The 26149-nt window shown below is 34.0% G+C and overlaps 2 protein-coding genes across 10 annotated transcripts; both read left to right on the forward strand.

Annotated features, from left to right (window-relative positions):
- The first annotated feature begins 154 nt into the window (after positions 1–154).
- shf (shifted) lies at positions 155–2302 on the forward strand. Of its 5 annotated transcripts, none has more exons than XM_066391316.1 (6): positions 156–444; positions 487–618; positions 758–912; positions 968–1590; positions 1741–2071; positions 2218–2302. In XM_066391316.1, the coding sequence occupies exons 3-6, from the start codon at positions 759–761 to the stop codon at positions 2229–2231; spliced, it is 1122 nt and encodes a 373-aa protein (XP_066247413.1). In that variant the 5' UTR covers positions 156–444; positions 487–618; position 758; the 3' UTR covers positions 2232–2302. The 5 variants fall into 5 exon arrangements, with proteins under 5 accessions (XP_066247411.1, XP_066247413.1, XP_066247414.1 ...); XM_066391317.1 differs by having other exon boundaries at positions 498–618; XM_066391318.1 differs by lacking the exon at positions 487–618 and having other exon boundaries at positions 159–444; positions 968–1357; positions 1409–1590.
- Positions 2303–5741: 3439 nt separating this feature from the next.
- On the forward strand, positions 5742–25523 carry LOC136409644 (very low-density lipoprotein receptor-like). Of its 5 annotated transcripts, XM_066391296.1 has the most exons (11): positions 5744–6018; positions 6932–7054; positions 18465–18587; positions 18643–18765; positions 18820–19901; positions 20398–20678; positions 20740–21197; positions 21342–21410; positions 21678–21790; positions 21845–22003; positions 24640–25523. In XM_066391296.1, the coding sequence occupies exons 1-11, from the start codon at positions 5922–5924 to the stop codon at positions 24676–24678; spliced, it is 2667 nt and encodes an 888-aa protein (XP_066247393.1). In that variant the 5' UTR covers positions 5744–5921; the 3' UTR covers positions 24679–25523. The 5 variants fall into 5 exon arrangements, with proteins under 5 accessions (XP_066247392.1, XP_066247395.1, XP_066247393.1 ...); XM_066391295.1 differs by having other exon boundaries at positions 5742–6018; positions 18643–19901; XM_066391298.1 differs by lacking the exon at positions 21342–21410 and having other exon boundaries at positions 5743–6018.
- Positions 25524–26149: the final 626 nt, after the last annotated feature.

Below are 26149 nucleotides of genomic sequence, written 5' to 3' on the forward strand. Positions count from 1 at the left end.
TAGGGATAGGGAATCTTGGTCGGAGCTAGGGATTAGAGGTTTAGATAAGGAAATCGGCAGTTTTCGCAACAAAAAGGTATATTTTGGGATCATCAAATTCAACTTAACCCACAACAACCAAATATTACTCAAGTAACGATTTTTTTTTTGCATTTTTTGTTGTAGTCTAGGCCCTGGGTAAAAAACCGGATCCAGGGCCAGGGACTGCAAAATGGCGGATAAACATGTGTTTTTTGTTTTGTTTTTGTAGTGTCAGTGTATAAACTATCAACAGGCAAATAAATGCAAAAGTGATGCGATCGACCCTCTGATCATGGAAGATGAGAACGTTTTTAATATAGATAGTATAAATGTAAATAGTTTAATGTAAATATAAACAACACGTTTTATTTAAAGACATTACTAATTTTATAAATATAAAGTTCTAGACTATATGAATTTGCTGTGAGTATAACTAAAAAGTAAGTTTGCATTTGGTTTGGTAAGATGCATTTAAGGTTCGCTTTGCTTTGTGAACCCCATCCCTTCCTGAGCTTGCAATGCATTTTAATAGACAATTTGCAATAGACTTCAGGAGAGGAATGACGCCCCAATTTTATGCTCTTGGTAATGGGAATGGTATGTTGATTTATTTAATAGTTTCCCATTAACGTTTTGACCCCTAACCCAAAGCTTTTGCTATTGATGATTTTTAATTTCTAACACTTTATATTTAATGCCGAAGTTGAATCATAGACACATGATTTGCATCTTTCAGTATGAATACAAAGAAATCTGTGATGAATTTTGTCTTATTTTATCTTGTGACTGTTGTTGCATTTGCACTGTCTCGAAATGATCCTAAAAATGATCCCAGGAACATCAATGACCTCACCTTGTGGATTGATGAAAAGCAAGTCAAAATGTTCAGTGGTAAGAAAAAAAAATAAAAAACTACATATTTCTAATATGTGTGTGTTTTTTCAAGGAGTAGCAATGGAAATCTTTGCAATAGTAAATGGCACTGTCTTGGCCTATATCTTGGACCCAAATTTTGAGAATTATTTGCCAGTAATTCCTTCTGAAGTAAACTATGTCAACTTCACCTGGAAGGCCGGAGTGAAAAGATACTTCTACCATTTCGACAAGCTGCACTCCTATGATGAAAGTATTTTGCAAGCCCCAGAAATCTCAATTAAGAACAAGGGTAGAGTACCAAAACGACCCAAGGAATTCAGCATATTTTTGCCTTGCTTAGGTAACAGTTCTGGCATTGCCAGATTTGAGATAGGCTTACTTATTGAGAGAAAAGGAAAACCTTTGAATGGAACTCCATTAAGATTAAAGCTGAAAAAAGAATGCTCTATTTCTCAGAGAAGTATGTTTTTACAAGCTCAATTTTATGGTAGTGATTGGTTAATTTTGGCAGGTCCAGACCCTGAATGTGATAAGAAATGTGCCAATCAAGGTTGGTGTAATCATGAGAAAATTTGCCAGTGCCCTGAGGGTTACATGGGCCAGTATTGCAAGACTGCTTTATGTTATCCTCAGTGTATGAATGGGGGCAATTGTACTTCACCAGGAGTATGCAGTTGTATGCCAGGGTATCAGGTGTGTACTATAAAAATTATTTCATTGCAAACATTATTTATAACATTGAACAACTTTAGAAATAAAGAAGTTTGTCCAGAGATTAGCTGCAATAATATTGCCACAAAAAAATAGAATTTAAGAAATCCTTTGTTTCTGAACTAATTACAGGGCACCAACTGCGAAGGAGGTATATGCAGTAAAAAATGCCTAAACGGAGGTAAATGTGTGCAAAAAGACACTTGTGAGTGTTCCAAAGGATACTACGGGCCTCGTTGTGAGTTTTCTCGATGCATTGTTCCATGTCTCAATGGAGGCCGCTGTCGAGGAGTCAATAAATGTAAATGTTCGCGTGGTTATCGTGGAGATCATTGTGAAGTTGGTAGGGCAAAACCTGCAAGGGCAGCCTGCAGTTTGAACTGCAGACATGGGTCTTGTGCCCCCGATGGAGAGCCGCATTGTGTCTGCGAGGAAAAGTGGTACGGACCGTTGTGCCAACATGGTAAGTTAAGTAAATAACTATAGTCAGATAAATTTATATTTAAGTATGTGTGATAATAATTATTAACGAGATTACTCTAAGGCCAAGAGGCCACACGAATTCATTTCATGGGTAATTAGCGGTCTTATCTAAACTTTTTATTTCAGCCATCACTATGTAACTGTGCCTTTTCCAGCAAAATTCAGCTCTTTGTATATTATGATGTTCAATAAAATATATTTTTACTACAGTATTTTTGTTTTTTTTTTGTTCCTAAATGCTTATTATAGCCCTTTCTTCCTTTAAGTCTAGGGTTTTACATGAATTAAATTCAACAGTTCGGTTTTCGCAAATCATAATGGCTTATTCATTGAAAAAAAGTGTTCAGTAGAATCAGGATTTTGGTATGGAGTGAAATTCTGATTTCGACATAATCACGTTTAATAATTTAACTGATTTTGCATCTCTTGTGATTTCCGAGATCTCTATAAGAATACTAAGGTGCGAATTTGTGCCACCCTGCACATGTCTCATTATTTTTTTATTTATTTTTAGTTAAATGGGATTTTGGCCGAAAATATATTTAGGAACTGCACCTGAACCCACGAAGCTGGCTGTTTTCGCAATTTTAAAAGATTTATTTACAGTACGCCAGGGGTGTAATAAGATTCAAATTGGGAAAATAAAATGATTAAAAAAAATATTTTGGAAATATTGAGGCAAGCACAAAATGTTGTGCCTATATAAAGGATTAAATAGTCTATGAGTCGACCAGTTTTTGAATGATAAATGTGTACGTGGGTCAGTATGCACAATGTTCTTAAATTATTTGTCCAAAACTCTACCAGAAATTCCTGACGTCGTTAATGATAGTTTCGCTTGGCTTTAGCCCAAAAATTAACGGTTTTCGAACGTTTTTCTGTGACGTTCCTGTGTTATTATTTTTCTTTTGTAATAGCAGTATTTGAGGGAAATCTCATGTTTAAAGATATTTAAGGGCGACAAATCGGAATCTGCCTAAAATTTTTTATGTACATTACGAAGGGGGTCGTCGGCAATGGGCAAACCCGCATTACAAGGCCATACTTAATTTTTTTCGCCACCCGGTATAAAATTAATTTCTAATCAAATCGAATCCTTCAGCATGTTTTGAGAAAAAAAGGTATTCCTTTTACAATACTATTCCTGAGAGATTGATTTTAGGAATTAAAGTGACTCAGTGTTTTTTTTATTACTTTTTTCAATCATTTTACCTATCAGGTCTAGAGAATATACATATTAGCCACTTAGTCGAAAGAATAAGAGTGTTCCACTCTTAACAATTAGGTGTTGTTTACACATATTGTTTCCTGTAGTTTTCAAGTTCAATCTTGGTCTTATTGCGTCTATAGAATTTGTCTGTATATTACATTTGTATAATGCTGTGAGTAAAACTGGCGGACTAAAATTTTTATGCGTAACTGTTCCCATCAATAATAAAATTTCGTCTAATCTAAGCAATAAATTGCAATAATAAACGTAATAATTGATATAACTGATAAAATAAAGGCTAATGTACCATTTTGAGCCAATAATCAAAAAGGCCATCGTTCTCATCAATACGTTATAATAATGAACTCATATATATACTCTATAAGAATAAATTAACTGTACGAAAAAATTAAATTGGATTCCCATCATAATTTGCTCGTCAATTCCATGACGTCTACAGCAATCTCGAACCGACTCCATAGATTTTCAGTATTTGCAAGGTTATTGTAAACCACTTCTTTTAAAGTTTCCTACAAAAAGTATAGTCGGGTGGGGTAAGACCTGGTGAATCCAATCATCTGGCAGAAGCATTATTTCCTCTACGTCCTTCCTCTACTCCTCTACTTATGTCTAAGGTGGTCATTTAGATAATTTCGAACGTTCAATATGAAATGTGGGGCGCCCCATCATGAATGCATGAACCACATGTTTTGTCGGATCATTAAGAGAGCTTTATTGAATAAACCGGATAATGTGTTGTGAAGATATGTTAAATAGGTCTAGTGATTAAAACAAAATTTTATTAAATCAAAAAGACTTAATATTATATACTTGTCCACATGTTTATCATAAATCTATGTGGGTAAAATACTTTTATAATATATTCCCTGGGGAGTTTGCTCTTCATAAATGTGTTGATTATGCAAGTTTATAGAATTTCTAATGGTAAAGTAATATTCATAGAAAAAAACTTTTGGTATAAAAATCAATCACTTTTTATTCATTAAAAAATCTACAAAATCCTGATAGTAAACCATGATTGTGGCAAAAGTTCCTGCATAGGTTGAATATACTAAGGGTTTAGAAATTGTTTTCTTAATATCGTAATAATAGTACTCGTCGACGTTCCAAGTTTAAGCTTCGATTTCTGGTACTCAGACTTGGATCTTCCTCAAATGGTGGTAAAAACTTGTTCAATTTCAGAAATCTTAATTGCTCACTGAAGTCCATAATTAATAGTTAAGGTACAAAGATAGCTGTTTCTCGAAAGTGTCTCTCAACTGTAGTGAAAGTTGGTGATTTAATACAAGACGATTTGGAAACCTTTCTGAATACACTATGACCAACTATCGGTTACTTCTTTGATAAAGACTATAAACGAATAGCAATCGGCCATCTCACCACGAGTATAAACAGCCATAGGGGAAAAGGGTTTAACAAATAATTTTTAGCCTAAATGTATTTAAAAACTTGTTATACAGTTCGAAAATTAATAAAGTTTTTTTGAGGAAGAGACGTCCTTGTTGCTAATTAATTTATTAAATCTTAAAATGTCATAATGATAAAGCAGAAGATTAAGTAACAATAAATGCAAATAAACTTTTTTTAAGGCATACTTTTTCCACAAAATATTGAGGAGGATTCAGCTTTGATCACAAATTTATTTTATATCGAATGGCAAAAATAATTATGACCTTCCAATGAGGGTTGATATAGCGCCGATGACGCCTTCTGCAATGTATATAGAAATGTAGGCAGATCCCGATTTATCACCCTTCAATGCAAGATTTCACTCAAATATTGTTATTAAAAAAGATCTACGTATGTATTTCGAAAACTGTCAACTTTTATTATTTATTTAATAATAATAAAATATTTCAATATCTAATATAAATAATTTTTATATACACATGCATATACTTATATCAATTTCACAAAACTGAGTAGAGATTTATACAGATCATTTAGAAACACCCTGTTTACGTTATATCTTTATTTCTTAATTTTGATATGATCATTAATCGATATAAATTCCTTTTCAACTTTGAACTCATTGCCGATGTTTTGCTTAATTCCTCTGTTTTTTTTAAAGGAAAAATCTTTTTCATTTGGACATTAAAAAATTGTGATTTTAATGACAGTCTCGGTCGGAGTATTTTATATAACAAAAGGACATGAGAATAATTTTTCCAACACCTAAATAGTTCCATACTCTATAACCTCTACAAAAGGTTACTACGGTCCTGTGGTTGTATATTATTTTTGTATTTTGATTTGGCAAAAACATCTACACCCCAAAAAGCGCTTGCGTTTTTCCTAAGGGCCGCTATGCCATAGACCTGCGCACGTGAAAAACGTAGGTTTAAAAGAGACTGCGCGGAATCTAACTTTATACATCGGAGCTCCTTACTTTTTTAGATGGTACAGATAAAGACCGGTATATTGGAAGGTGCATGTTAAAATCTTGTGAACGCGCAAACCGTGGCCTATGCTATCTAGCCAGTGCTGGGAAACTGAAGGCGAGTTCTGTAATGTAAATGTGCATCTTGCTTGTATATAAAGTAGTGAGTAAAAAATAATCGGTTATGTCGTAAAACACGTGTAGAACTCATATAATACAATGCTTTTGAAGTTTTCTAATGGTACTGTCGTTTTCACAGCAGTTTTGTGTTATTTCGCTTGCCTTGCAATTGGACATCCAGAATCTGTCACAGAGGGTGAGTTATATTTCCAATTTCCCTATAAAGATAGAAATGTTTACAGAGATCAATTTGTTCGAGAAAAAAATGATTAGAAGTGAAAATTTAAATTATTTGCTGTAAAATTCGAGGAACCTTTGGATCATTTTATTTCAAGAACTGAGCATTACAACATCAGGTGATGTTTTACCTGTATTTACGTTTGATAGTTAACCTATCAAAATATTACCGCTACAAATTACTATCACTTGACATTGAAATGTTAATTATAATTATAATTATGAATACACACTGTTTTCTAAACATCACATCATTTTTCAAATATGAAAAAATGTACAGCTTATCTAATTTTTTATTACAAATTAAAAAAAATCGTAATTGCTGCAAGTGTGCCTTATATGTTTCTCCAACACTTGTCAAACACTAGAAAAGGTAAATTCCATAATACACTTTCAGTGAAATGGAAAATAACAAAATTGGATTTAGACAATATAGTTTTTATGTATTATTTAAACTATCTACACGCCAAAGTAACACTGTCTCTGAGGCTCTAAATTAATTAATGAAAATATTTAATAAGGACCCAAGAAATTGAAGAAAATTGTTACTTGTTGAACTTTAACGGACCAACTGCTTTTAATAAAGTTTGTCAGGGCAAAATCAGCTATGAATCCCTTAGCAAACTTTACAAGCACAATGAATAATAAAAGTCTTACTAAATGAAAGATATATTAACCTTGGCCTGACAGTGTAACATTAAAGTTAAAACAGAATGCCCTGTATAAGGACCTGCTATTATAATTGTGCAAATTGTTTGTTTGTTTGTTGCTTCAATAGGAATTGGGCTTCTTTATATTAAAATAAAAAATCATTTTCTGATATTCCTTAATGAACGCTATTTTGTGGCTAAATGTATATGTATCAATTTTAGGCTCCAAGTGTTCTTTAAGACAATTTACCTGTGCCAATAAGAAATGCATTCCTATTGCATTCGTTTGTGATGGACAAAACGACTGCCAAGATAACTCTGATGAAAAACCGACGGAATGCCCAAGTAAGCAATTATTATATTACAATTATGTTTATGTTATAAGATACTTTATTTAAAGAGATTACATACTCTCCACTGGGAGGAAGTGGAATATTTTTTTGTTTATTATTGCTGAAAAATATCACTTTTATGGTTCTGTGGGTGTAGTCTCATGAGCAATAGTGAATCCCCAAACTATCGTTAATTTATGTAAATACGTTTCGGATCTTGTTTAAGTGTATCACGTGAATGATTAATTATCCGAATATGAACGTAGTTCCTGCTATACTTAAAAACTAAAATAGCGAGGAATACAGGTAATTTGTGCACTACATTTTCTTCCATAATCAAATACAATTTGGTACAATTTAATTAGTTTTGTAAGTGCAGAAAATCTATATTTATGTGCTCACATGAAACATACGACATTTATGCTTCCAATGTTGTTTTATGGATGGATTTTAGCTTCAAGAACTAACTTTCAGAATATTACAAAAATTGGCCCTGAAGTTTAATAACACTGTCGAACTTATGTACAGAGTTATTCAAAATCGCTGCATACCATTCTGATCTCGAAAAGTAAGAGATATAGAGTTGCTTCAATTGGGACGAATTGGCACATTTTTATGTCCAACAAAATTATGTATTAAAATTTCGAAAATTTCTACTCGTTCTGGAAGTTTTCGAAAAATCCGATGTTTCCTGAATTTTTTTCCTGGAGATATTTGAGTAATTATAATAAATGTTATTTTTTAATAGACATCATTAACTTGACTTTTTAAAATACGAATCTGATATTTTTATTGAATTTTTTGAGAATCTTTGATTATTTAAACAAAACTTTTTATTATGTTGTGTATTAAGCACATGCTTTTTTCTAAAATTATCTTTCATCATAAAAATGCTTAACAAAAAATAAAAATGTTAGATACGGTTTGCCACATAGTTTTTTGAACCTTTTAATTTTTTTTTCATGAAGTAAATTAAATAATTATATATATGAAATTATTATGTATAAACAAAAAAAACAATAATTTGAACAATCAATGTAAATTTACCAAATTCAAAATGTTTCATAAAAGATGGAAGGAGGTATTTTTAAATATTTATTTGAATTATTTATATACATAGTTTTGTATTGTCACTTTTTATTAAATTTTTTATCAACTATTTTAACTAATTTCCTTTAAAAAATAGTAAGAGTAATTTTTTTTCGATTTCGTTAAGTGTTTATATTAATTTTTCTTGTAATAAAAAAATAGGTCAATATAGAAAAAAATTAAGTTGATAATGATTCCGAAAGTCTGAAATATTATTTTAAAAATCCGACCATCTTGGCTTCTAGATAATAAAAAATGCAAGTGAACAAGTGAAATTTATGTTTAATTATCTCTTCAAATAAAATTAGAATAAAAACAATTTGAGCAAATATTGGTTTTTCTCAATTATTTTCGGAATAGATTAGAATATTCTAAATTTTGAAACGTAGTTTTGTTGCACATAAAGATGCGCATGGTTACCCCAATTTGACTCAACTTGAACTAACTTCGTATGTCTTATTGTTTTCGGGTTCCCATTGCTTAGAAGCGAATTTCAATAACCTTGTACACGGGAATAGCTAAACACATGTTACGTATTCATAATTAGACTTAATTATAAAGACGAATTTTTACTTGAAATCGCTTATGGAAACTCACATAGGAGCTGGACTCAAAAACTATTTAATAGTCCACAAAAAGTGGTACCTAATTGCTTACAAAAATTTATCGTTTCTGCCAAATAATCTTCACAAACAAAACAACATCTTTTTAGTATCGCGCCTAAGCGTTGTTACCTCTTTCGTACTTGAACTTGAAAAATATTAATTTTGAATAAAATTTCATTGAATTTTAACGACTAATTAAGTTTGTTCCAACCCGCTAGGAATCCATCTCAGAATTAAATTCTTCCCGAATTTGAAATCAAAATTAGCAATGCGGTTGCTCAGAAGGGTTCAAGAACAGTTTCGGAATAGTTTCCTTACGGGTTGGAACATTCATTAATGAGCCTTATTAACGCATGATTTTACATATTTTATTAGAGCGTGTTTTTTATTTGCTTTTAATTATTCGCAGCGCGATATACAGTGCTTATCACATGAGCAATGCCTGTCATTTATGAAATTTTTCATTTTTGACATTTGTGGTAGGGGATTTTAATCTCGAATTCATGCGAAGATGCTAAATAAATAGAGTGATTTAGTGATTCTCAAATTTGAAATGTTTCTAGTTTCATTGCTTTTTGTGCAATTCACTCAATAGGAAAATGTTGAAATTAACACGCGCATTGATGAGCGATCATTATATTACTGTTTTTGTTTAAATAACTATACATTTATTACACTACTTGTTAAAACGAAGTTACACTACTTTATTTAAACGAAGAACATTTAGTGAATTGTCCATTAGAGAAAAAATATTACTTTACCAAATTTTTAACCATATTGTCAATTTTTGCCAAATTAAACACAATATCAGCATTTCGTAAGGTGACATTTAAAGTAAAGGGAAGGAGAAGCGAGACCCTGTTATTAGGCCCTTAGGGGCCTTTTTCTTTTCTCAATTCACTCGTTTTCACTCTCCATGTAGGCCCCCTGTGTATATAAAGTATTTGAAACTTGTATAAAGCCGGTATTACATTGAGAATTTACTCATCAATATTTCATCGCGAAATCGTTTCACATTTATAAGGCTCTTTCTTCACTGACAATTTTGTTGTGCGTAATTTTACGAAGAAATTTGCAAATTTTCTGCGGATTCAAGTCTCTTCTATTATTGGTTAATTTCTCAGAGAATTGAGGGCTGCCAACTTACTAAAAATATCGGTTATTATTGACTTTAAGAATAAATAATATTTATGTTCTTAGTTATTTTTTATTTTGCTTATGATTTGTGGGGAAATAGCTGTGCGATATTAAACAAACTCCTAATAGATAATATAGAGTATTTGATTGTTAATAGTTGTTGGTAAAAATTACATTGCACAGGTTCAGGAAATTTAAAGTTTTTGTCATACCATCATGAAGAAATTTTTCGCATAATTCTACTAACTTAATGGAATCGAAAACAAAAACTCTTATTTGCCGATTTTAGTGTATTTTAAAATTTAGATATTTAATTTGTACTGATGATCACAACTAACAACATTTTTTGGTAATATGCTTCTTAAGGCACACTCCTAGAAAGTGATGTCAGGATTTCTTTACCGCACCTAAATTTGCAGAACTAGCTGTCTTCCATTCCTAAGAGAATCGTATAGCTGTTTAGCTTGCAATGACCTGAGAGGAGTTTTACTAGGTTCCTCGTGCATTGCCGATTCCTCTTTAGTAAAAATGATGCCTTGGATGTGTCCGACTCGAGCAAGATATCCTTTGCTTGTTTACATCCTGCTGATTATCTAATTTGCCTTTGTTCTTTTCCATACCCACGGGTTCAAGGTGGGAGAGACGTATCTCTTGGTACCCTTGAACTTGATGAAGGTCCGCTGGAGCGTTATTGGGAACCCCACGTGACGAACTCAATGGCCCTTTTGTTTCTCTCGACATCCCTGCGATCCGAGACCCTACCTACAATCTTGGTGTTTGCCAATTTCTGTAGATGTTATAGCTTTGTGCTTTCGAAGAGCCGATTTGATCCTGGTGTGGGGGTGCTTCGGGCTGTAAGAACATTATAAATTTTATCGATTCTTCCCTGTTCGAACACTCTTTTCATGTTAAAGTAGAGGGTTAGTACCACCTCCCACTGTAGAATGAAGAGTCGTTTCTGTCAACCGTTTCCTGTTAGATGTATGTTGACCTTTATCAATGTTTGTCGCTCCAAGCTTATTGGTTTAAATACTTTGATGGCGTTATAGTTGTTTCTTTGTACTTTTGGCATAAAGGCTTAAATCGCAGGTTTTCTTGCTTAAGGAATATTCTAGGAATATGACTATATTAGTCATGAACACTAGCCTCAACGATGGGAGCACTCCGTTCGAATCTTTCTTTTAGCATTGTTGGAGTAAGCCATCATCAATTTGATGACGTCGTTGGTCACCACTTCATAAGTCCAGTTTTGTTGAACGGAATTTTCTTCACGAAAGGTGGATTCGTTTGTTTTTTTAACGAATTGAGTGCTTAAAAGAACTTCCAAGATTTTGTTTTATTTATTGTTTCTAACAGATTTTCTTTTTCTGAGCTCAGCGATTTGGCAGTCCTGGCAGATTCCGGAACAGAGTCCATTTCCATGCAAAACTTTCCCTAGCTAGTCTTTTGTTACGCCTTGCTGCAACAAAATGAGCTTTTCAGATAATCTACGTATCTCGATGGGTTTTAATCAGTTGGCGCCCAAAATTTCAGAGTTATCATCCTGAAAATCCAAGTCGTACCGACGTCGTGACATGTTCTCAGTTAAAAGAGATCGTGGAATTCCCAAAAGTTTTACTTTTTAGGATTAAATGTTTCAGTACGTAGGTACTAATTACTGACAAATCAGCAAATTCCAGATTATATTTGAAATACGATGTTAATTTCAAATAAGAGTTCCATGTTCTTAACGTCTGAAAATACTGTAGTAATCCCCCACAGTGTCGATCGCTCTTGAAGATTGATCGTTTGTCACGTTTGCCATTCTTTCCATTATTTTAAACCTTTTTTAACTTCTGCTTTTGATTTATTGGCACCTGACGGTATTTGAAGCCTAATAAATAAAGGTAATAAATAAGGAACCACCAAAAAATTATTACCTCTATTTTTGTTATTATTTTCATTGCCGAGATTATCTTGGCCGTTTATTTGTGGAATTATGACTCGTGTCCAGTGTTTAGCATTTTAATTGATAAAAAGACGAATAAATTCCATGACGCTTGTAATCAGTGGCTATTCTTCGTCAAGGGGAATTCGAAGTTAGACGACACAGGCTTATTTTTATAGCGGATTTACTGCGTAATTATATAATTGCGCAAGCTATCGCGTATTCTCAATCTTTTTGACCTATTTCAAAGAACTACTTTAAAGGTTAAAGTACAATATAAACAGGAAAAATTCAATATATCGCGCATATGTGTGTTTCGGATTTTGGTAGTTTTATTGTACAGAGTGTCCCGAATTGGGGTTAGAAAAGTTAACTTAACAAATAATGTTCGCATAAGAGAAGGTAGGTGGATAGGTACGTAGGTATAGATAGGATGTTGGAATAATAAAATCGCTATTACTATTTCCGTAGAATTGATTGTATCAATAATCATAATAGATGACCAAAAAGGTTGCAATTAATTATTTCTTCATTCGTTCTTGCACGTTCAGTCTGAAGGATAGGTAGGTCATTTATTTCTGATGCAATTGGTTCAGCATCTCAAATCAGATTGCAAGTCTCAATTCAAGCAACTCTTCATTTTCAGGAAACTCGAAAGGTGTAGATACTTATCTGCCATTAAGTGTTATTCTTTGTCATTTACACATTAATTACAATCACTGTCCTTGTGTATGTGCCCTGATAAGTCTATGACCCGTTACAAATTTCAATTCCAAATTATCTTAAATTTTCGCATAATTTTGAAACCTTGGTCGCCAAGAAAAACGCCCATCAAAGGTATAATTATCTTCCCAATTCAACTAGTCTGCAGTGCAAAACTGAAGAAAGTTACGTCAGATATCGTGTGCATAGGCCCTCCGGGCAGTTTGAAATACACTCCATTAAATAAGTTAGGGCCCTTTTCGTTTCTAACTTTCAGCTGCAATTTCCTCGTTATACCTCTGGAGATGCTCTTTGATCTAGAAACAAGCAATTCCGAGTATCCAAAGTTGCTGGGCCGTGGGATATTTATTGAATTACCTGCTAGAAACTCGCTGAGTCGGTTTGTTTACATTCAATTTGACTTATTTGCTCTAGAGTTTTGAATGAAACGTACATAAGACTCTATGAAACGCCCCCATATTTCAGAAGGTCGAACAATTCCATACATATTTAAGTTTATTTATAGTCGTCTAAACACATAAGTGTGTAATTTTATTTTATTTTTAGTGGGACTGTTAAATAATCCAGCGACTTTTTACTTAGAATAGTCCGTGGAAATGCAATCAGGACTGAACTCTTAGACAATTTCAATACTCCATGGAAACGTGGCGATTGCTTACAAAAATTTATTTGGGCAGCGAATTTTGGTTTCCGTGAAGCATCGAAATTGCACTCGAATAAAAAAAAGCGTGTAAAATTGTATTTTACAACCGCGTCTTTCTTCTGCCACATGAAAATCGAAACATTAGTTTGAATTTGCTTGATTGAAACGTGCGCAAGACATATAATATCTGAGAAGGGTATTTTTAGATAAACTTATCTATGGCCGTATAAACGCATTAATTGTAATTGTTCTTTGACCCTGTAGTTTTATAAATTACTGTCTATGAATACCAAAAATAAGTTTATTTGAGTGCAAGTAAGTTTATTGATAAATAACTACTAATACGCAGAAGAAGTGTTGTAACGAGAGCGAGTGATTGCGTTTTCTTAAAGTGTTTAGCCGTGTGTATAAAATGGAATAAGAGTGAATACGTTATCGAAGTCCGCAAATCAGGGGGAAACAGAAGCATCAAGAAACCGTGTTGTCAACTTTTCTTTCAAACTGTTTGAGAAACTCGTGGTGTGCGACTCGATCTTGATTCGTGATGAAGTTTCTATTCTTCTTCGGAGTTCTGATTTATGGTTTTGGCTTTTGCCGATCGCTCAATGTCGAAAATAGTTTCGAGCAAACTTTAGTGTCACCGTCAGGTATGTTTTTCCAGCATATAAGCAAAAAATTTTATACTTTTGGGATCCCTATATGAAACATTTTAAAATTGCTTTCCCGCTATTAGAACTAAATCTGAAGATGTCACGGAGCAATTGAGCGATGTGGGATATGAGAAGCTGTAAAATGTAAAGGAAAGGGAATTTCTGCTGGCAAAATTGGGTTTTAGTGAAAAGCAGCAGAGAGATAACGAAGAATTTTGGGAGCTATATTATGTTATTAAAATTCAGCTTGCATTTTCCTCCACTCGTGGATGTTTAATTCAAATTTGGGGGGTAAACGCTAGTTAATGGCTTCTCATTTATTACCTAAAGCACTAATTAAACTCGCGTGTGTCATATATAACATTAAACCCATTTCGTCAAACGTTTATTTGAGTCCAGTTTAAAGACAGAAAACAAACGTATATTTTTCTTCGTTTATTTTTATTCACTTTTGCGTAAACGTTTAGCATGCCAAAAATTCATTGTTTTGATCTTTATCCTTAACGCAATCAATGTCTTACTCAACTACACGTCTAAAAATCCCTCCCTTTCCCAAAATTTCTCCGAATTTGGTAATAATCTCTGATTACTTGTGTTCTTATAACTAATAGTATTTTTTGCCTTAAATCACAATACAAGCGGTATTCCCGAACTTCAAATATACACTGTGGCCCAAATTGGGTCTACATGTATGAGTATCTTGAAAATTTATAAAAGCTAGAAAAACGGTTGCATGGGAAAAGCTGAGGGGAATTTAATGACCAGTTCAATGGCGTCTTCGAAACGACTTTAAGTCTTTTTGTTTTTAGTTATTTTTAAAACTCCAAAAGCGTTTGTAAGAAATCATTTTATGGTCTTTCAGGATAGTTTCATGAAATGATTTCTTGAGTCAAGATTTTTATTTTTAGGAAAAAAATTACTTAAATAAGGAACAAAACAATGTTGATCTCTCGAACTTGAAACGTCACAACTGACAATTAAATACATAGGTGGGTCGTTCGCAAACAGTTGTCCTAATGATGTTTTGATAGATTTGAAAAATATTTTGAATTTGGGAAATTACGATACTTTTTCGTAACCTCAGGTTGTTGGTTTCTAGAAATTAAGTCAAAAACAAAAAACTTAAAACCGTTTTCAAAACAGCAGCAAATTTACAATTAAATTCCCTTCAACTTTTTCCATTTAACAATGTTTTATCCCTTATAGTAGATTTTATTCTCTTATAGTAGATCAAATTTGAGTCACCCTGTATATATTCATCATCCGGGTATGTAGATTATTTAATTACTTTTTATTTTGAATACAAAGCTATTGACCCTTATTTAAGCCCAAAAATTTAATTTCATGTGTTCGTCAAACAAATTGACTTTGCATAAAGCGTTCCAGCAACTTCGAATCTTTTGTTCGAAGGGACTTTCATCGTTTAATGTCTAAATTAGCTTTCTCAAATATATTTTGTAAGGTGATTTTACTCCAAATTAAGGGATTATGTGTGCCTAGGGTAGAAGAGAACGGAATTAAGATAAATGAATCGGCAGCTTAGAAAATGGTCATTGAGATTAATATGGGCAACTCCAGAATACGCGAATACGCTCATGCTTAATTACTTTCCCGAAATGCCTGAACAGCGAGTAAACAAAACAACTTCTTAAGCGTTTGAAGTAGAAAGTTATCAATTTTGCGAGAGCCTGAAATCCATTAAATTGGAGCGAACTTTAAGGCCCTCCTGATCTCTTAATTCGAATTGATGGAATTTGGTATCTGATAACGTAATCTGAACGACTCCTCTTTGGTAGTGGCAGGTACTGTTATTCCAGAAGTTAATAACATTAATAGTTAATACCTCGTAAAATACATGAACATGATACGTAAATGTTTCAATCACCTATTGTTTATAGGTCACAAAACGGAGTTATTGGAGACTTGTTTTTACTTACATAATTTTATGAGAGCGATTGGTAAACAGTTCTGGTTTTATTATGTTTATCTTTTCCGACATTTTTCACTAACGATAATAACGGTCAACTCAGTGACCTATCCTCAAATCGAGACGTCTTGGGGTCAAGTTTATAGTTTATTGAAACATATGAATTCTACGCAGTGATAAAATTGCAGAAGATGTAGGTCACTTGACGCAAATGGATGAATTTTTTATTATGACATAGTGCTGTTTTCACTTTTGGGTCGTCTTTACCATTTTGTCTAAACCAGTCTAAAGGTAGATACTTTTACAGAGAGGATTCATTCCATATAAATGGGTAGATTAACCGGCTCTAATTACGTGTTGAATTCTTGTCTTCTTTGCACTCTCAGAGTGAAAATGGCCACAATATTTCAATTATTATTCATTTGACCTGCAGTACTTAAATCTAAAATAAAAGTCAATTGATTGAGGGAAAGGTCAATGTACAGATCGTTGGCTGTATACTTCGGTAGACAATTACCGGAGTTAATTGAATTGTTGTTTTTCTGAAGTTGGTGTACACTTACACATGATCGTTCACCAAAGTTTATTTAATTAACCGGTATTTAGTTAGATAATTGTAATTGTGCTGTTGTCACTTGCAATTTACGTCGGTAGTGTTTCCAATGCAAGTGGCTATAATAATATAATTTTTAAGAGAAAATTTAACGCCATCGTTGCACACAGAGTGACCATTGTTTATCTTATAGTATAGGTAATAAACAAAGTTGGGCAGAATTCACGCCGATTTTAAATTTAATAAAAAAGGTTTAAAATTGCTGAAATGATCTGAGAAAATGAAAATCGACATTTATTAGGTATAGAGTATCTAGTAAAGTATTTTATGTACAGGATGGTTCACTATAAATGTTCGACCAAAATATAGCTTCTGGGATATCTCCAAAACGCATATCACTCAAGTGTAGCACATTCCAACCATTTAGTCTGGCATACAAAGAACCACTGCTAAAGGCCCTGATTCCCGTAAGCATGGCATCGTTCTTGCTGAAAAGTTTGGAAAAGATAACAGACCTGTACATGAGATACACATTCATATGCATCCACTGATGTGGCGTTGAATTATTTAATCCCGAAAATTTTGTAAGACCTCAATATTAGGACTTTGCGGTAGGAATATTCCTAGATTGTGAAAAGGCGTTCAGTAACACCCTTCCTGATTCCATATGTAAGGTGCTTGGTATAAGAGGGATGAAGCAGACGATACAATACTGCTCACGTGCCATGTTTTCAAACAAAAATGGCAACCATTTCGGGACAGTTTTAGGGATTCTGGGGGCTGTCTACAGCGAGCCGTCTCACAATAAAGGCGACAGCCTGTGATGAGAGACAATAAAGGCCCCAACTTTTATTGCGTTCCATGTTGGTTGATGATCTGCTGCCTGTGATCGAATTGTGAAAAGTGGATGTTCAGTTCTATACCGACGACCTTGTCCTCCTTATTCGAGGGTACCACATCATTTTACTCTAGGAGCTACGCTGATATGGATCTTTGGTCAGAGAGATTTGGACGTAATGAAGCTTTAGATTCTCTTACTAAACAAGCGGTGGAGGTCGTCTTCATTGACCGACCAGGATCAGTTGTTGGAATATTCAGAAAAATGCCAAGGAAGGCCATAATGCAGGGGCGGCGGATAGACACAGAATCCAGACTGTGCGTGGAGGATGAGGAAACAGTTGGACGTGTAAATGCCCAGTTACTGAAAGACTAAATCAGAAACTAAGAAGATAACAATGCAACTGTCGGAGTTCCATGGGAGTTTCACTTAGCGGCATAATTATCTTCCTTAGAAACTTCAATCTGCTAGGTGAACTATTTTAATAGATATTGAGACATATCAGATCTTCTATTACTATGATAAATACAATGTATCTAATACATGTTTGCACCATCGAAGCCCAAATGTTTATTTAAAATATCCAAAAATTTAATATTATTTTTAGGCTACCATTAAATAACAAAGCAGTTTGCTTTACCATATTTTTTTACCGACAATATGTCATAATCCCTCCACCTATTGACTCCTATAACTTTCGAATTGAAAGGATTTTGATATTAGATTGCAAAGGGTATTTTGACAGCAAACTCCAAATATTCAAGAAGCAAGTAATAAATTTATTTACTAATTTAAACAGTAGGGTAAGATTCATTAAAACTGAAATTTCCATTGGAGCAAAAACAGTGAGTATAGTGAACCACGTTACACAAAAAGATAAAATTTGTTCTTAATTGGTAACTTTACAAAATATTTTTTTGTTTCGGAGATACTATACAAAGTAATATTTTTCAAATAGAAATGGTGATTCGTTACTGACTACTTTAAAAGCTGAGAACTGCCGAGCAAACAAGGCGAGAGTTCTCCATGCAATTCTTCCAACTTTCCTATTTAACTGAATTTTAATTTTTATCTAGAAAAAAATTTGCCCATACGGCGAGATAGATAATGCCCACCCTGTGTACACAAAAAGTCTTCTTTCCTGTGACATTAAACCAGACCGCTATTTACATATTTTTTATGCTGAATCTAACGCACTTTAAGTATACGTGTTGAAATTTATGCCATCAAAACCTGAATAAATTTATAACAGGGCCTACGTCACATACAAGTTATTTCCCAAAAAAATGGATGTAAACACGAATTAATACGTTCGTTTTTTTTTTTAATAGAAAATGTAACCTGTGCTAAAAACGAATTTAGATGCGGCAATGGCAAATGCATACCTAGCCATTGGCAGTGCGATAATGACATAGACTGCAGTGATAATTCTGATGAAGATGAACATTTGTGCCGTAAGTTTCCCTATATATTTTGTTGTCACAATTTAATGAATGTTTTAATTTCCAGAACAAAAAGTATGTGGACCCGATGAGTTCACTTGTAGATCAACTCCTGGTGAATGTGTTCCTTTAACATGGATGTGCGACGATAATGCTGATTGCTCAGATCAAAGTGATGAAAAATCTTGCAGTAACTATTTCATTTATTATTTCAAGATTTTACATACTAAACCTACAATTTCAGATGAAACTTGCAGAGCAGATGAATTTACTTGCAAAAATGGGAAGTGTATCCAAAGGCGGTGGGTCTGTGATTCAGATAACGACTGTGGGGATAGTTCAGATGAAGCTGAATGTCCTGAAGTGAGTTGCGCTCCTGGAGTGGAGTTTCAATGCAGTGAAAGGTTCTGCGTACCTGCCAAATGGAGATGTGATGGTGAATACGACTGCTTGGATGGGAGGGATGAGCAGGGTTGTCCCCCGAGACCCCATCCCACAGTTTGTCTTCCTTCAGAACATGAGTGTAATGACCGAATCACTTGTGTTCACAAAAACTGGCTTTGTGATGGGACCAAGGACTGCCCTGATGGCTCAGATGAAGCTCCAACTCATTGTGCCAACGTCACATGTCGCCCCGATCAATTCCAGTGTAATGATAGATCTTGTATACCTGGAGCTTTGCTCTGTGATGGCCACTCAGATTGTCCAGATGGAGGAGATGAACGCGAATGTAGCTCTTCTACAGTCGTATGTGATCCCGAAACCTCGTTTTCTTGTGGTCCTGAAGGTCCTTGCATACAACTTTCACAAGTTTGCGATGGAAAACCCGATTGTCCAGCCTTTGAAGATGAACCACGTGAGAAGTGTGGGATAAACGAATGTATACATGACAACGGAGGTTGCGCACATCGCTGCGTTGACGCTCCTGCCGGGTACAGATGCGAGTGTCGCCCAGGATTTTCCTTAGCAGCAGATAATCGCACCTGTAGGGACATAGATGAGTGTCAGACAGAAGGAGCATGCTCTCAGATCTGTAGAAACGATAAAGGGAGCTTTAAATGTGAATGTTTGCCTGGATATGCCAGAGACCCTAGGGATCACACCAGGTGCAAAGCAGTAGAAGGGCACGCCTCTTTGTTGTTTGCGAGGAGGCGGGATATTAGGAAGATTTCTTTAGATCATCACGAGATGACCAGTATTGTAAATGAGACTAATTCGGCTACCGCACTTGATTTTGTTTTTCGTACTGGAATGATTTTCTGGAGTGATGTGGCCGATAAAAAGATCTACAAAGCTCCGATTGATGAAGGCAATGCCAAAACTGTGGTAGGTATTTGGTAATAATGCTATGTTTACAATACCATAAGACAGGAAGTATTGCCATTATGATCCTAACACTCAATTTTTTCTTATATGAGGGACATTCTGTTTAACATTGAATATCTTAATATTATATGTATTCCTAAATTAGCTTTAAATATTCAAAGGCAAACAATCAAGTTTATCTAATTTTTAAAAAAAACCTTAAAAATTAGTTTTTCTTATAGAACGCCTAGTATATTATTGAATTTTTGGAATCCACAATTTCAGTACCAGACTATTGAAATGGGTGAACAAATTATGTACTTTAATCTACGAAACATCCTTATTTACTGCCTTAGCTTCGTAATCTTCACTTTCTTTTTCGCCTTGTCCAATTATTTTGTTGAAACTGAGCATATACAAAGAAGTGGTTTGCAATGACATTTAGTGTTCATTTAAAATTTTTCCATCTCTAATTACCTATACAATAAATTTTTGGATTAAAATTGAAAAATTTTAGGTTGTGTCTGATGAAGTAACAACCTCCGATGGTCTGGCAGTTGATTGGGTGTATGAGCATCTCTACTGGACAGATACAGGCACCAACACCATTTCCCTGGCTAATTTCGATGGGCAAATGCGGAAAGTACTTATAAAAGACGATTTGGAAGAGCCTAGAGCCATTGCTGTGGATCCTTTGGAAGGCTGGATGTTCTGGACTGATTGGGGTCAGGAGCCTAGGATTGAAAGAGCGGGAATGGATGGATCTCATAGACAGGCCATTGTTACTTATGATGTTAGGTAAAGTTTTAAATAACTATTATATGATTTTCTTTGTTAATTATTTAATTTTTTGATTTAGATGGCCAAACGGGCTTACCTTAGACTTAGTAAAAAAGCGGCTGTATTGGGTAGATGCGAAATTAAACACTATTTCAGTCTGCGATTGGGATGGACGTAATAGAAAACTCATCCTCTTCTCAACCACAGCACTAAGACACCCGTTTTCGATTACAACTTTTGAAGATTGGCTCTATTGGACTGACTGGGATAGAGCTGCGGTGTTTCGTGCCAATAAATTCACTGGCAAAGATCTGTCCCCAATAACTGCAACAGAAATGGTTCAAAATCCAATGGTAATCCATGTATACCATCCTTATCGCCAGCCAGATTCAGAGAATCATTGTCAACCAGTGAATGGGCATTGTTCACACCTGTGTTTGCCTGCGCCACGCCTAACTTCTAGGGCTCCCCTTATTTCTTGTGCCTGTCCTGAGGGCCTGCGAATGTTGTCTGATGGTCTTACGTGCATTCAAGATGGTGAGTATTCGTTTCAACTGTTGTATAATGCTTTGCAATGGCTGATTTTGGTGTAAGACAATTTTTAAAAAAATCTTCAGTGGCTTAAAACATCGCAAGCGGCTGTTCTTGGATGTATTATTTTTTATTTTATTTGGTTGGCAGAGACTATAACGACCAGTGCACCTTCTCAATCCGAGCCTTATACGCCGAGAATAGGTTCATTACCAGAGAGTGAGTACTCGACCCCCGCTTTCTTTCTGCCGTTTTCTTATTGGTGGTGATGTTTCCCTATTGTCCGCTCAATTTCACATTTAGCCTAATCCATCTTTATATGCACTGTGTATAAATCTAAAAATTGGATTTATTATAGCTGTAGTTGTTTTGTACAAAATGGTTTTTGGTAGCTTATCTAGTCATATTAATAATTGTACTTTTCCTTTTCTAACTCCATTTTGTTACTCTAAAAAGCTCGCGCTAAAAAACCTTTTGCAATTGTAGGTACAACAAATCGGTCTAAATCTGGGGCTGGAACATCAGAGTCTGCAGATGATGGAGGAGTCGCCTATGTTACAATTATTATAATATCATCGGTGGTACTTATTTTGGCTGCTGTAAGTGCTCTTAATTTTTTCGTTATTGGAATAGAGACATTCATGAATTTGTAGGGGGTATGGTTCATCTATCGCCACCTGATGCACCGCAATGTGACTTCTATGAACTTCGACAACCCTGTGTACAGAAAAACAACAGAAGATCAATTTTCTTTGGAGAAAAACAATTACCCATCTGTTGAGAGGCCGTACTTAAGCACTGTTGGAGAAGAGGTAAGAGCACTAGCATTAGACTACAACATTCCTAGGTAATCGGCCAAATAGCTTACCTACTGCGTTTCAAACATTATGTTGCAGTTTTTTGATATGGTATTGTCGTAACCATATACTCGTCTTTTTATCGTTAACATAGTGTAACTCCTAATTACTCACATTAGTCGTATAACCCTTAATAACCAGTCAGTATTACTATAGCTTCCCCTAAATTACAATATTTTTGTATCTCTTTTATGAGGAATTGTGCCGTCAGTATTAAGGTTTAAGGTCTTTTTAGCAAGGCGTAGCTTCAATTACTTAATAATGAGAAAAACGGTGAAAAGGTTTGAATGTACTGGGAGTTCCAAATTTATGTGATTATGCCAAAAGAAAATAGAGTTAATTTCGAGATTAACCTGAGGCGTGTAATCCTAATTTTCCAAAATTATCCGTATCTATAATTATTATGCAGGGTACTCATTTCAAAATGAACCACTCGAAATATCTTTTGATCAGGAAGAAAACTTTAAACAATAAAAAAAGTCTATTTAAATGTCTAAAGGGAAGTTTAATTTGACATTAGAGAGAATTGTATCAGTCACCCTGTCACTCCCAGCTACCCTTACTTTAATATTTCAAATGGCACCCCCTATCAAGTAGCACATCACATTGCAAGTAGAATTCCATTTACTGTGTAACTATACCCAGAAAACTTAAAATGGGTTTCTGGAGTCTGGAGTTAGAAGGAAAAATGTGTAGGCAAATACAAGGAACGAGTTTACTCAAGCAATTAGTTTCAAATATCAAATGTTGGACATAAATATTGGACACCCTGTACATAGTACTATGAAGCAGTTGTAGATTATTTTATTGAATTATATTTAACCCAGAAATAGACAAATTTGTGTATGCATGATTGCCTATGCAAGAGATTATTTTATTTAAAATTAAAAAATCGGTGAATTGGTGTATGTCTGTTTACCTGTGTAAGACTCCCTGTATGAGAAGGAATAACGGCAAATTCAAAGTGAAATCTACTTCATTAGCTCTTGTTAATTTGCTGCTTCTTCATACAGTCCACTGTGTGTTGTGCTTTGGAGCGTCCATATAATGCCGTGAAATAGATTATTTTATAAGTACATATATTAAATTACTTGTCTCCATTCTCAAGGAAATTGTTAAATTATTTATCCATGTCGTTTGCCTTTATTGTAAGGAAAATATTGTTTACTAACCGTTAAATAAATTAAATAAAATGTTTATTCAAAACAGGAGATCAGAGAAGCATCTTATTGTCTAGTCAAAAATATACATGCACAATACAATACAATACAATACAGAATGCAAGAGAGGTGAAGCAGTGATGGTCGAAAAACAGTCTAGAAAGTAAGGAAGTCATTCACAGAGTAGAATGTCTGTTGTATTAGAAATTCACGCACTTCAGTACGAACCGGCCTATCTCCCGATACCCTCTTTACTTGATTAACACACTGAACACTTGCATAATTCGGTGGATCTCCTCTCGAGTGTTCTCGAGTATGGCAATCCAAGGCTTACTGCCTGCCTTTTATACTGATTCTGAGTATTACAACTTTTTGTTAAAGAACATTTATTTTTTACAAAGCCAATCAATTGCTTTATGTATCAATCAACAATTTGACATCAGAAAATTGTATTTCTTAAATAAAATTCTGAAATATTTATCCAAATATGGAGAAGAGTCCCAGAATCATACTGCAAACCTGACTGCATAAGAGCAAATTACAGAAATCATAATACCTCAATATCAACAGTACCCTGATTTTTCCTTAGCACAAAAAAGTATGAAGCCTAATTTTGTACAAATCAATTTGTACAATCACATTAATAAGTTGCTCTAAGGTGAGTTTAGTATCCAAACACAATGTTTAATTTAATTAAATAACACACCCATAATAGCATAACCCCCCACTCCCCACCCTGGAACACCAACACAAAATTATTGTATATGTCTCACAGCCAGGATAGATCTAAATTATTTCTCTCATTGTCAATAATTACATCCTCGATGAACATGCACCAATTTCTTTTCTCCATTAGGATTTCCAGCTCTTTCTGGATAAGTCTGTTGCGCTCATCTGCCTTTTAAATTTTTCTCATTTTTTCAGATTTTTTACCGAGTGTTTGTGTGATTTTAAGAATGTTTTTTTTATTCTGTAATTAGTATAGTTGAAATGTTTTTAAAACCGAATTAAGAAAATGTATAGATCGAGAAGGAACCTATGCATTTTCTTTATTTGTGATGAAATCCACGTTAAGGCTTTTTTGAGTCTTTTCCTTGATAAAAGTTCTGATGTAATGTTAAGTTAGAATACTATAGAATGCAGCGAACTTGTCCTGAAAACAGCCCCCATCATGCACTCCCTACCTCTGCCCTATCGTCAAGTTTTCCTAATTACCCGTTCTGTCTTTTTAAAAATATAAGGTCGAATTTGATATTTATGATCTGAACAAATATTCACATTTATTAATAGTTCAGACTTATTTACAATTGTAATAAATATTTTGTGTTATGCATCCATCATGGTAATGCGTTCTGGTAAGTCTTCTACCTAAATTTTCCGTTTTACTTCTTTTCCATTATCTCTAAAGTTTTTTCTTTTAAACAATTTCAGGCCCAACAACCTTTAACCAACGAACACGATCCCGTTTAAATTTGGCAACAAGCATTAACAAGGCAACTTAACTGAACAATTCTCATTTCGACCTTTCGTGGACGTTCATAAAGCTGAAATGATCTCTTCATAAGAGGTCTAGGTTAGGCAATTGTTGCTCAGGTAAAATGATTAGTTGTTTTTAATAGTCAGATGGTTTGTTTTGTGTCATATAGTCTAGAGAATTTGTTATTTATTCGCAAGTTTTTTTGGGGATTTTTAGTAAACACATCTTAAAATTTATACAAGAGTTTTGTAGTGAAAATTCTATAATTTGGTTCCTATTTAACTTGTACTATTGTGAATTTTCTCTCATGGATATTTGTTTAGCGTGATAAAAAAAACATGCCGGTAGACATGTTCTTTATCGCGCTAAAAACATGCCGATCAAAACAAAGCCGACGCTTTATAAGAAAGAAGAAATATTCTGAAATTTAAAACTGCTAAAAAACATCACTGTTTGCTTTAGCATTCGAACAGTCTGCGCGAATAACGCTGAAACCTCATGCATATGATGGATTTGTGTAGATGTAAATATCTATTTGTGCTATACATATATTTTACTAACAGTCCACTCAATGCTGGACCTTTTCAAAGAAATTTTACATTTCTCAATTAGTCGTTAAATAAATATTGAAGCCAAATAGATGTAAGACATCCTAATACTCTTAGCTGTACATGTTAGTTAAATATTACTTCGTTACGCAAAGTATTCTGTGATTAATTTATTTATGTACGATTACAAATAAGATGTTTTTTACTGTTTAGATTGATTTTTAAATTATTTTTATTTATATTGTCTGTTCAAAAAATGATTGAAAATGCAATATATGTATTAAACAACTCGTGTGCACTTATATTTCCCTCTAATCTACACACCGCAAAGCATTAATTAACCACGTATTCTTCCTATAAAGCTAATTGCCAAAATCCCACATCCATGAATTATAATGTTTCAGACATGTATTCGTTATACATGTTTTTGTTTCGGTGCCTATTTTTGCTTATTTTCAATGTAAAATCATCTCAAGGTAAACAGAATTGACGCATTAGTATTATTCAAACTTAAAACCCTCATGGAAACGTTTTAAGCATCCTGCAATGATAAACTGTCTTGGACCAACTATTTCAACAATCATCCAACCAATTTTTTATTATAATTTCTAGAAAAGGCCTTAAAATGTAAATGTGTTCAAGTTGAATACCTAAGTTTTGCTGGTTGGTATCACAATTTGGCGGATCTGAAATTGGAAACTACAGATAAGTAATCGATTTTTCTCCGGAGGTTGTGAAAAATTTTCGCTTATGAATTTTCACACGGAAATTTTAGATTTAAAAATGAAATCTTGAGACATATGTACTTCCGAATAGAGCCGAAGAATAGTAGGATAGCAAATCTGAAAACGTCATCGCGTATCTAAGAAAAAGTGGCAATGAAAATGTGCTTGTGGTTTTGGGTTTCCTTGTCAAA

This window comes from Euwallacea similis, chromosome 6, assembly GCF_039881205.1.
Source record: "Euwallacea similis isolate ESF13 chromosome 6, ESF131.1, whole genome shotgun sequence".
NCBI classification, from domain to species: Eukaryota; Metazoa; Arthropoda; class Insecta; order Coleoptera; family Curculionidae; genus Euwallacea; species Euwallacea similis.

What these genes read in the sequence shown, in the direction of transcription:
- shf (XM_066391314.1), top strand. An exon ending in GCAAGTCAAAATGTTCAGTG is followed by an intron (nt 913 to 967) that starts GTAAGAAAAAAA and finishes TGTTTTTTCAAG; the next exon opens with GAGTAGCAATGGAAATCTTT. An exon ending in GTTGTATGCCAGGGTATCAG is followed by an intron (nt 1,591 to 1,740) that starts GTGTGTACTATA and finishes AACTAATTACAG; the next exon opens with GGCACCAACTGCGAAGGAGG.
- LOC136409644 (XM_066391295.1), top strand. Translation starts at nt 5,922, where the DNA reads ATGCTTTTGAAGTTTTCTAATGGTACTGTCGTTTTCACAGCAGTTTTG. An exon ending in TCCAGAATCTGTCACAGAGG is followed by an intron (nt 6,019 to 6,931) that starts GTGAGTTATATT and finishes TATCAATTTTAG; the next exon opens with GCTCCAAGTGTTCTTTAAGA. An exon ending in AAAACCGACGGAATGCCCAA is followed by an intron (nt 7,055 to 18,464) that starts GTAAGCAATTAT and finishes TTTTTTTAATAG; the next exon opens with AAAATGTAACCTGTGCTAAA.